Source organism: Panicum hallii, chromosome 3 (assembly GCF_002211085.1).
Source record: "Panicum hallii strain FIL2 chromosome 3, PHallii_v3.1, whole genome shotgun sequence".
Lineage (NCBI taxonomy): Eukaryota > Viridiplantae > Streptophyta > Magnoliopsida > Poales > Poaceae > Panicum > Panicum hallii.
The window spans coordinates 22,088,852-22,100,904 of record NC_038044.1 but is presented as its reverse complement, the minus strand read 5'-3'; the positions used below and the strand labels follow the sequence as shown (position 1 = coordinate 22,100,904).

General features: G+C 48.7%; 2 protein-coding genes across 2 annotated transcripts; one reads left to right on the top strand and one right to left on the bottom strand.

Moving 5' to 3' along the window:
* Positions 1-647: 647 nt before the first annotated feature.
* On the top strand, positions 648-2,302 carry LOC112883883 (phytochrome A-associated F-box protein). The gene has a single exon (XM_025949140.1). It carries the CDS (start codon positions 728-730, stop codon positions 1,907-1,909), a length of 1,182 nt encoding a protein of 393 aa, XP_025804925.1. The 5' UTR covers positions 648-727; the 3' UTR covers positions 1,910-2,302.
* Positions 2,303-8,526: 6,224 nt separating this feature from the next.
* LOC112885346 lies at positions 8,527-9,789 on the bottom strand. Its single transcript, XM_025950981.1, has 4 exons — positions 9,784-9,789; positions 9,195-9,680; positions 8,883-8,990; positions 8,527-8,644 (listed from the first exon to the last, which is right to left on the bottom strand). The coding sequence occupies exons 1-3, from the start codon at positions 9,787-9,789 to the stop codon at positions 8,934-8,936; spliced, it is 549 nt and encodes a 182-aa protein (XP_025806766.1). The 3' UTR covers positions 8,527-8,644; positions 8,883-8,933.
* Positions 9,790-12,053: the final 2,264 nt, after the last annotated feature.

Below are 12,053 nucleotides of genomic sequence, written 5' to 3'. Positions count from 1 at the left end.
TTACAAAACTTTTTGCATGGATGGGTTGTAAATCACGAGACGAATCTAATGATGCTAATTAATCCATGATTAAGCAATAATTAGCGGATGGTTACTGTAGCATCACTGTTGCAAACACATGGATTAAGTAGGCTCATTAGATTCGTCTCGCGATTTACAACCCATCCATGCAAAAAGTTTTGTAAATAGACTTCATTTAGTACTTCAAATTAGCAAGATTCCTTTAGCATCTTTGCGTTTACAGTTTTTTTTACGTTTTTGCGGAAGGAACTAAACAGGCCCATAATGTGTAAAAACATTTCCATCACCTCTCAAAATCACATATAATAAAAATTTGATACAATAAAATTTTCTACCCGAAACTATTTTCTTTTTATATTGATCTTGATATGTAAAAATCGACCATTTTTAATATTTTCGATCCTAGGGGGGGCAAAGTCATTCGCAAGTTGCAGCCAACAGAGCAGGCGCAAACGACGTCCACACGTTGCAGCCGCGGCAAAAATAATTAAATAGAAAAACGTGGACAAAAGGAAATCCTCGATCTCCATAGATTACATCACCACCACAAAAAAATCCTCCACTATCCAAACAACATCAATCCCCACCGAAAGAAAGGAGAGGGAAAAAAAAAGGGATAATAAAGCGGCATTAAACATTCCGGCCTCCTCCCATCTCCGCGGAATTTCCAACGCGAGCGCGCTGCCGGTCGCCACCCACCCATCCCATGGGCGGGCACCAGGCGGAGGAGGGCGGGGGCGCGCGCCCTCCCAAGAGGGCGCCGCGCGCGGGGGCCGGGGCCGAGACGGCGTCGTCGCTGTCGGCGCTGGCGGACGACGTGCTGCTCCAGATCCTGGGGCGGCTCGAGCGCGACCCGCGGGACTGGGCGCGGGCGTCGTGCGCGTCCCCGCGCCTCGCCGCGCTGCTCCGCGCCGCCTGCCTCCCGCCGCGCCTGTCGCGGGCGCTCCCCGCGGAGCTGCTCCCTGCGCCGGCCCCCGACGGGGCGCCCGCGGCCTGGGCCGCGCTGCACAAGCTCTCCGTCTGCTGCCCGGGCCTTCTCCGCGCCGGCGTGCTCCTCGAGCCCACCGACGACTTCGGCCTCGAGCTCGACATCGGGCCCGACATCCCCTTCCGCGCCCCCGCCCCTGCAGACGACGCCGCCGCCGTCGAGGGGCTCGAGGCCACGGCCACGTCTCGCGACCGCAGTGGCCACGTTGCGGCCGCCGCCGTTGCCCCTCTCGCACACGGCGCCGGCGACTCCAGCGACGCCGCCGCGGGGGCCGCGTGGTCGCTCTACGACGACCTGTACCTGGACGCGGCCTACGACTGCTCGTCCGAGCCGCAGATCCCGCCTGCGGCCGCGGCCCCGGACCCCGCCCCGCCCCCGGCCGCGCCGGCGATCCGCGAGGTGGAGGAAGAGGACGAAGCCACCGCCACCAATGCATCCTGCGAGGGCGTCGCCCGGCGCGGCGTGGTGGCCGGGAGCCGTCGGCACCCGCGGCGGTGGCTGGGCACGGTGGGCGCGCACCTGGCGTCGGGGTCCTGGACGCTGAGCCGGGAGCAGGGGAACAAGCTCCTGGCCAGCCGCTTCCGCGGCGACCAGCTGTACCTCTGCGACTGGCCCGGGTGCGTGCACGCCGAGGAGCGCCGCAAGTACATGGTCTTCCGCGGCGTGTTCCACAACTTCGCCCGCTCCCAGGTGCGCCGCGCGCTCAGGGACATGCGCCGCCCCACCATAGCCGTCGACTGCGTCTTCTGCGGCAGCAAGGAAGCGTGGGACCTCTACTCCGCCTTCTGCCTCCGCAGTTTCTACGGCTACCACGACGACGGCGAGCCCGTCGTGCGCGCCTACGTCTGCCAGAACGGCCACGTGGCCGGCGCTTGGACCGAGCGCCCTCTCTACTCCTGATCCTGGTGGAATGGCTGGCCACGTCACTGACATGGTACCGCGTCATTCACTGTCCTCTTCCATTGCCATTGCCATTGCCCGATGCTGCTACTGCTAGCATTAGCAAGCAAACAATGCCTTGTGTTTTTAACGATAAATATGTGCTTATCTGCATATAGTAATGCTGATCTCATCGAGCTCTAGATATATGTAAGATGTGTGTTATTATGATTAGAATAAGAATGCAAAGCTGGGTAGGTTTGCAGGGTAGGCGATTAAAGATTTGCATAAAAGGATTGTTATCCTGATGCCGAGAATAGCTGCATAAGAATGGAAGTGCTGTTTGATTGGGTACTTCTAACTTCTGGTTCCATAGACTGAAAATAACTTAATGCTATGATTCATGATTGTATAGTGGGAATTGCAGAACCTCCGATATTATGAATGATCCTTTTTCGTCCCAGAAGGCCAGAACACCCGTTGTTCTTGTCCCCTTTGGTTTGCATTTAGCAGGAGGGCTGCCTGTTCCTTTTGAACTAGGATCTTCAGAATTCATGCATTCTTTTCATCAATCCCGTAGGAAGGATCTCTCTCTTATGTTCAGCTGCATCTAACTGATAACCTTTCTGTCGGTTCACATTCGGCTTGCACCGACCAAATTGAATAATGCACACCTTTCCTTTCCGGTTATTCTAAGCTGCAACTTGCAAGCAGAGCACAGGGATACATATCAGTGACAGTAGCAGTTCTACATCTACTCCTAGCAAAGATACTATTGTTTTATGTTCAGTTGTTCACTTCCGCTTTTCGCAATGATCCACTTGGGACGGCATGAACTTCCTGACCACAGCACAAAAAAATTATAAATAAGCTTTGCTCTTGCCTTCAGCCTCTGCCATGCAAAGCTTAAAAAGAGGCCTAGCTTTGCTCTGCTCTGGTAGTCGTGGATTTCCTTGCGTCACGTGATGCTGTGACATTGTTTATCCGAGGCGCTGGCGTGGCCGCCGCTCGGTCACCATCGAACCAACAAACCGACACCGTTCATTCTACTGAAGCACAATGAATTTGCCTATAAATAAATGGATTAAATCCGATACTGGAGATGCTCTGAAGTGTGAACATTCCTGTCCGTTGATATATTGGATTAAAAAAGAGATGGAGATATCCAATGAAGTCGGAGGATGGATGTGGTGCCGCTTCGTGTCCATGTACAAGCTCTGCACTGTTTGTTGTTGTCTGTTGTACATCCGAATTTTGATTGCACATTCAACCTTTTCAGGATAGAGTGATACAGACACGCATGTGAGTTGGACTGGTCCGTGGCCTGCATGTGCTGCTACGGACACGTTTAGTGGTCACAGCTAATTTAGGCTTCAGGCGAACTGTACTGTAGGACACTGAACTGAAATGAGCTCTTGAATCTGGAGTGCAGGACTCTTGTTTGACGAAACATGCATCTGGATCATTCAGCATGACTACGTGCTGCTCCTGAATTTGTTCACTACAGTAGATCGCAAACCATGCATCAACGTTTTGTTTGCTCATGCCGTTTCTTGCACTCATTATATTGGGCAACACATGTCCCCCATTGGTCATTTCTGGTTATTCTGAGCTGCAACTTGCAAGCAGAGCAGGGGTACAGATCAGTGATAGCACTAGTTGTGCATCTGAGTACTTGGCAGCGGAGAGTCCAAGAAAAGATGCTATCGTTTCATGCACACTTTCCCCTTTCTGGCAATGATTCTGCGTGAACCATATATAAATATGAGCGAGCTTCAATTCTTTGGTATTGCCTCTTCCGTACGTTCAAGCTCAAAAGGCCTACCAGCTTTGGTAGTCATGGCCATGGGTTTGGTTGCGTCGCGGTGCCGCGACATTGTTTACCGATGGCGCTGTCGTGGCGGCCGCTCCATCACCGTCTATCTATCTAAGTAGGAGTAACTCAAGTGTAACTAAATCTCACTCTTTATATTTCCATTTAACTATCTATTTAGTTAAGATTCTCTCTCTATATATTTAGGTACGCTCCAACAGACTAGCTAAATCTCACTCTTCATCCTCGTAAGCTCCCTCTCCACGAGCGGCGGGAGCAGCTCATCTTCTACCTCCCCTTCGATGGCCGGCGCCCCTCTCCTCTGCCTTCTCCACCACCACCAGCTGGCGCCCCTCCCCCTCTCTACTCCCCTCGCCAGCAGGGGCCGCGTCGGGGTGGCTAGGTCGCCGGTGGATGGCCGTGCCCGGCTGGCCCCGCAGCCGGTGGCCTGCATGGCGAGGCGCACCGCGGGGGTCCACTGGGATCTGCCTAGATCTGCCGCAAGCGGGTTGCTGGGCCGTGCCACGCAGCGCCTGGAGCCGCCCCGCACGAGCCGCCTGGTCACGGCTGGCTGCGCGTCGCTGCCCCAGGCCCGGCCGCGCCGACGCCGCCCTGGCCGCTGGCCACACCTGCGACTAGCCCTAGACGTAGCACTGGTGAAGGTGCTCCATGGGGGAGAGAGGGAGGCTCCCTAGGGCTGCTCAGTGGGGAAGAAAGGGAAGAGACAGGGAGGATGCTACCTGCTGCTGGTGAGGGAAAGGAGAGGGGCACGCCATGGCTGCTGGTGGATCTTGGCGTGTGGGAAAGGAGAGGGAGCGCGGGAGGAGGAGATGGCTAGGCAACAGGGCTCGGCAAAGATTGCTAGTGGGGCGCCGCGGATGGCTAGTGAGATAGCGAGGATTGGGAAATAGAGAGGCTGTTGTATCCGGTTTTTACTCCAGTTTAGCTATTTTTAGCTATCCAACTCCTCCTTTTATACAGGCTGTTGGAGATGCTATAACCGACACCGCTCATCCTGTTGAAGCATAATAGTATGAGCGCAAATTAATTAAGATACAAATAATGGGGAGAAGTCTCTGAAGCGTTGTCTTTCGCTGTCCGTGGATATAGAAAAACATGGGAGATGCCCACCGAACTCTCTCTTTTAACTTTTCTTTTTTGGATCAAGGACGCCGAAGCTCACAAGTCACAGCGTCACGTAACTGCAGTTCATCAACAGGTTTAAAATTCGCCATTTGGACACGCGTTACGTATAGCATCAAGATGATAGGTCTATATAATAATCTATACCTAACCTGAATTTTGCTCTAGGATCCTATCTTTATTGGCAGCGAACTAAGTTCCATTCTAATGACGTCAACTTTTCTCGTGTGCTTCTACTAGGTTCGTGCCCGTACATCGCTACGGGTAAAAAAAATATAGAAGTCCGCCGTACCTTCAAATCATAATTATATTCAACAAACACAAGGAACATTGAACTTTAACCCTATCTCATGCTGCTGAGAAAGCCACCAAACACATCATAACACATTTACAAATAGAACATCATTACTATTCTAGATTTGACAATGTAGTAGCAATTCTGTTTAATAGAAAATTTAGAGAAGGCTGAGGTTCCCGTGCTATACTGATGAACAGCCATTGTGATTGGAAATAAATTATGTGCGTTCAGGTAGATACAGGATACACTGATGTCAACCTATGAGCTAGCATGATGCACTCCACATATGGCACACCTTGCCAAAAAATATGGGGAAGTTTTCCTTATGAACAAGGATGTACTGAACATGTGAATACATAGTCAGTTCACGCTCAGCATGTTGTCGCATTCATCCACTGAAAAGAAAATGTTCAGTACCAGATTCTTAAAATAGGTAAAATTCATACATTGCTTCCTTAGAAAAATTCATGTATGTCATACAAAACTCAAATCAGATGCCCTCAATCTATCATGAACAGGCTTGGTCAGCGCATTACCCATAAGCCCTTCATAACAAAAAAAATCAACACTATGATAGAAAGTACACTGAAAGAACACATCCTAACTTTATGGTCACCAAAAAAAATTGGCATTCTGTAATCCAACAAGCCCACTAATGATTAATTGTTGGCTTTTGCTTTTCCCCCTTTCCCTATATCTTTGTCCACCTCCACATCCAGTAAACCATGAAAGTATCTTCTGCATTAACACCAAATCCTATAGCTGGAAGTCAATCTCTACTCCTAAAAAAACCAATTGGGGGACAATTTTTTGGTGCGTCACAGGCCTCTTTAACCGTCATCATTCTGCCATCCAAGACCGTGCGTCGTCTGATTCCTCGCTTCCGCAAAATTGACGGCCTCCTGCAGTTTCTGACGCAACCTTCCCTCCACCCACCCGCCGTTCATATCGTCGTGCGACTCAATCGCCCGTGCATCTATCGCGTCGTCAGTATGGCCAGGTGACGAAGGAACCCTCCTGTCAGGTCTCTCGCACCCATTCAGAAAACCCTACTCCAAGACCGGCGGCCTGACCTTCTGCAATCGCATCGTTGTGTGGTCACCAACTAGCGGATGCATTGCGCTGAGGGGGTCCAAGTTCGGCGGCCTGACCTTCTGCACGCGGCGCACCAGATGATCGGCCTCGGCTGGCGGAGAGCAGCCCCTCCTGATCGCGCCGCCATGAGGCCTCGCTTCTGTGCCCAAATAACAGACCGCGGCCTGCTCCTTTCAGCCTCAAATTCGGACGATTCCAATGCTTCCCATCATGGGTAAGCGGTAAAACGGAACCCTCTCGACCTCCTCTTTCTATTCCCCCACTCCTCGAGCCCTCTCATGCACTACATCGCTGGCAATTTGGCCTCACAACGGTGCCACCAACTATGGCCTGAGGAGCCCAAGTTATTGCATATTAGCCCCTGGAGAAATATGTAATTATCGCGTTGTACCTTGGCAGACATATCGAAAACCCCTTAACTCTATTAGATCTTTTAGGACTGAGCCCAGCCATGATGTTTATAGATCTAACCCCAATCTTTGGTCAATTTGCGAGCTCAGTTTTTCGAGTCTTGCAAAAATCAGCATCTAGCCCTCCAAGTCTCCGGTTGATCCTGAATTTAGTAGGTGTGTTTAGCCGTTGACTGGTCCATTGTATTTGCAACCATTGTTAGTACAAGTATACATAAGAAAATTCAGTAGTTTACGTGCTTACGGAAAGGCAGCTTATTTAGATTTAGGATTAAGGGGGTGTTTGGTTTGGAGGGGCTTGTTATAAGCCCCACCAATAAACCCCTAATAAGCCACTTTTTATCCAAACATAAAGACTTATAGGTGAGGCTTATACCCATAAGCCCCTCCAAGGGATGCTTATGGGGCTTATTTTCTATGGGCCCCACCAAAACATCCCCTCTTTCCTCCCACTACCCTTATTTCCCTCACGTACAGGGGCATTAATGAGGGGTAGAAAGGTCATTACCAACTACAGGGCTTTTATAAGCCGCTACAACCAAATACCACTTTGGGCTCATAATAAGCCCCTCAAAACCAATAACCCCTAACTTGTAATTAAACCTTCCAACAGGATCAAACACGGATTGCAAGTTTTCTAGACCACAATTGGTGTCAAAGGACTAAAGGAGAGGACATGCGTTCGGATTGGACTTGAAACGTATTAATATGATGTGCTGAAGCAACCATACCACTTGAATGTGATATCATGTATAGAAGCAATCTGTGTACAATCAATTTTTACCGTAACTTCCTTTTTTAGCATGTTAATATGGACATGCATATCAGAAATACTTTCTCAATGTGTTAAGAAATATCTTAGCCGCATCAAAGAAAAATCCATTTAAAAGTTGGTAGATATCGTGATGTACTTGGATTTGTTAAATTTAAAACTATTATTTATATAATTATGTATGGATATCAATAAACTTTAAAATATAATGTGTTTTATGCTATATCTATTATTGTGAGGATATTTTTGTCACCTGTAGCAACACACGGACACATACCTAGCGAAATTAACATTCTCAAATCGGATAAAATGCTATTAAAGCAGCTTGGTTATTGACTGCAGTGATTTCCCCTTTCTAATTTCTGAGTTGTGAGCCTTTTCCCTAAAACCTATGCCGTCCCCTTTCTAACTCCTGAGTTCTCACCCTTTATCCCCTAAAAATCTATGTGATACAAAATAAATAAATTCAAGGTGGTAACAAGAAGAATGAAACAAAATAATTTCTATTTCCTCTTCTGTTCAACGGCACCCATAGCACCAAATCAGGGTGTTAGTTTGTCTATCATCTATATCAGTGAAAGGATAACTGCAATTTGTCTATTTTACAATTAAGAAACCATAAGGAATGTAAATAGCAATTTTTTAGAACAAATAACAGCGTTTGATTCAAGCAGACCTGGTCATGTGTAGTAGAGGCTCATAAGGAAATCCATCCCTTGTTCCCTAAGATCATCAGTGTGCTATACTCTTCCTGCACCTGAGTTCTCAGCCCTACGCATGTCCCCTAAAATCTCTGCAGTCCCCTTCCTAATTATTGAGTTCTCACCATTTTTTCCCTATCAATCCAAGTGGTACAAAAAAATATAATTAAACTCAAAGTGGGAATAAGGTATAATGAAACATAAACATTGTGATTGATGACATTGGCATCTTATAGTGAATACCAGATCAACATGAAGCTTGAAAAATACAGCATCGTGCCTATTACTTTGAATACTTTACAACCATTGATGCAAAAAAAATGATTTCTATTTCCTTTTCTATTCAGCAGCATTCATATTTTTTGAAAATCAGAGAGATCAAACGGGCAGCAGTCAGTGATCAGTACCAGAAAGATCAAATGGTGTTGAATAGACTTCATTTTCAGTTTGTGCTTTCAACGCAGACATTTAGCTTTGTTGTGAGCTTCAACCAGGTACTGTTCTCACAAAGCTATAAGTGTCATCTGAAACCAAAACCAAAACCAGATACACTGATGAGGAAGTAGTAAAAGCTTGCCAGCACCATTATAGGTCAGGGCTCACTGCCTTTGCAGATACCCATAACTCTATCCAGAATTCTAGATAAGGTAATAGGATTAGCATGAGCTAAATACGAGCAGTAGAATAGAATTGATCTAGTTGTGGTGCATCTACATGCCTAGGTGCTGGTGGGTGAATGTATTCGAGATACTTTGTATTTACATTGTTTGTGGTGCATCTCTGCCCGTTTGATTCAAGCAGACCTGCTCCATTTCATTGATAACAGCGTTTGTGGTGCATCTCTGCCCGTTTCATTGCAGCATCCTTGAACTGCATGGTGTCCAGCCAATTCATTAAATCAGTTTGTAAACAAAATAATATCAACCCCAGAGACCAGGATGAGATATGATTCTTGCCGGTTCAGCATATCGTGAAAGCAGAAAATCAGAGAAAAACATACAAACAAACATTTCAGACCACATCTGTGTAGTGGTAATTGAATCGAGCACCTAGCATGCATCAGAAATGGTGTACCTCAGGAGCTAGTTGACGAGATGCAACTGCCAATGCACAGATGCTCATCTCGCGGTTCACGGCGGAGGCGCGGGGGCGGATGAGTGCCGCGGCGGAGGAGGCGGGGGCGAAGGAGTGACGCGGCGGAGGAGTGGCGTGGAGGAGGAGTACGACCTCGTGGCGCGGTTGGAGTTGCAGGCGACCGGGCGGGTTCAAGCGGAGCAGTTCGCGGCGGTCGGAGTTGCAGACGGCCGGGCAGGTTCGGGCGGAGCACGTCGTGCCACGGCGGCGGAGGAGGCAGGGTCGCGGAGTGTGGAGGAGGTAGGGGCGCGGGGGCTGCGGATCGGAGATGGGGTGGCGCGGGGTGGCGGAGGAGGCAGGGGCGTTGGCGGGGGACACAAGGGGGAGGGGAGCCGCGGGGGAGAGGGTGGGGGAGAGCGTCGGGCGGGGAACCGTTGGAGGCGTGAGGGAGAGGGGGAGGCAGGCCCGAGCATGTGGGAGTGCAACCTGTGCGATCGTACGGGCCTCCAATTCCGAGGGATTTCAAAATATATACGTATTAGTAGTTTGTATATAATATATTTTAGTAAAAAATATAGCAACAGCCCACATCCATGTATTAAGGTCTGTTTGGATCTACCCCCAAATGGCAAAAGAGCAAATGGTAAAATTTTTGCTCCTGTCACATCAGATGTTTGGACGCTAATTAGAAGTATTAAATATAGTTTAATTAAAAAACTAATTACATAGATGAGGACTAAATGACGAGACGAATCTATTAAGCCTAATTAATCCATAATTAGCAAAATTACGGTAGCATTTGCCCTTTTGCACTTTGGGGTGTTTGGATCCAAAAGTGAAAAAAAAGTGTAAAAGAGCAAAAGTTTTGCACTTTGTCTTTCTCTTTTCCATTCATCCAAACAGGCCCTAAGGCCCAGTAGGTTTGTTTGAGGCCCAGGTGGGTAGGTGTATTAGAGTTCTGAAGTAGGAGATTAGAAGTTCAGAAGACATCTCACGCCGCGGCCATCGTTTCGTCTTCTTGTTTGCTTGTTACTCGGCGACGCGGACGGCGGATCTCACTGATCGCTCTTGCCTCCGATCCCAAAACTCCCCGCAGCACGCTCCACTAATCTCATCGCTGATCGCTGGTCATTCAATTGATCGTGCAGCGGCCTTCTGTAGTCTAGCTCCGGCACAGTGCAGAGACCAGGACAGGAAGCCAATCAGGTCCGAAGCCGATTCAGATTGGTACGTGCTGCGTACAAGTTCTTCACTGCCTTGCTAACTAATTTATCACATGTTCATCTTTTCTAATTAGTGCCTTGCTAACTGATTTGGCTACAATTGCTTCTGAATGGAGAAGATTGAATATGAAAATATAATTGAGGATTTCATCTCAAGAAACACTAAAAGAATGATGTTATTCAAATAAAGAGTTCAACAGGTATGCTTTATTCTATTATAATGCAGAATATTATTATAGTATATACATTAATAATTCTATTGTTTAACTAGAGAAAAGGTCTCATTTTAATGTGTTGTACAAGGCCACCAATTTCCCCGGCTCGGCCCCGGGGGGAGGGGGAGGCGCGGGAGAGAGCGTGGGGGAGCGCGTCGGGCGGTCAGAGGCGCAGGGGTGGGAGGCTACGCGGGGAGGAGTGGACGTTGGAGATGGATCGGACATCGATCGGACGTCCGATATCCGAAGTTGGCAGACACATGTTGATCAGGTCAAAGGTGGCATCAAAAAATTGTCTAACTTCAATCCTTTTGTTGTGGTAGAGATAAAATGGCCAAGCAATCCAAATGTTTCAGATTGTCTCGTCTCTTGGTCACAAGCTAGCGTCATGTTCAGCCCACCCATCAAACTGCTCAAAGGCAATAGTTTTGTCGATCCTTTTTAGTAACCGTGTGATGACATCTCATCAGAACTTGAGACGCAATCTTCTTCTTCCGTCTCCTTACCCAGGCTACAAATTTCTGTAGAGCCAACATCTCCTCTTATCTCCCTGAGCAATTGTCGTCTTCTAAAACCTTAGCATTCACTCCATCCGCTCCAAATCATACATTGTTTTGATTTTCTAGATTTATTACTTTTGCTATGTACAACTCGGAACGAAGGGAGTATTTCGTACCAGCGTTGTCCATATACTCTTACCTCCGTGTCGTAGCATCCTGGGGCAAACAACAGTGAAATGCAACTCCAAGGTCCTTACAAACCTCTTCCACTTTCGGATCACAGCCTCTGCCGTCTGGCAGTACTACAATTAAAAGCTTCTAGTCATTTGCCCTTCTTGGTAACAACTAACAAGCTTGTTGATCAGATTGTATATATACGCATTCCACAAATCTTTTTCTATATCCGTCGGAAGAGCACGATCTGAGGAGGCATTGATTACTGGAACCATCTTAAAATACACCCCCAATGTCCACGCAAGTATTTCTGAGATCAAATCTGATTGCTGAACCGCATGTTGGCGTCCCTTCCGGCCGGCAGCTTCGTTCTGGTTGCAGGACTCAGCTTTGGTTGGCCCCGCTGGGCAGCTTCTCCAGGATGTCGACCACGACGTCGTTGCCGGAGGCCCCCGCTCGTCGTCGTCGGCGGCGGCGCCATGTCCTGTGCTTCGAGTTCTCCGCGCTCGTCGCCCGCCGTCACGTGCTGTTATTTGTATTTGGATGCAATCCATGTGGCCCCAAGCGTTGGCCAGCAAATCTCCCAGCCCAGCCCAGCCCAGCCCAGCCCAGCAAGCCAGCAGCCACAGCCAGCCCCGTGCACGTCTTTCTCGTTCTCCTCTCGCGCGACTCGGGCTCTCCTCTCGTTCTATGCCTCTCTGCGAGTCGGATCGCAGGCTGGCGGCTGGCCCTGACCCTGCACACGAA

Bases quoted from the DNA above. Each gene is read 5' to 3' on its own strand.
- LOC112885346 (XM_025950981.1), bottom strand. The intron at 8,991-9,194 runs GTACACCATTTC...GACACCATGCAG, and splicing joins CTCGTCAACTAGCTCCTGAG to TTCAAGGATGCTGCAATGAA.
- LOC112883883 (XM_025949140.1), top strand. From the start codon at position 728: ATGGGCGGGCACCAGGCGGAGGAGGGCGGGGGCGCGCGCCCTCCCAAG.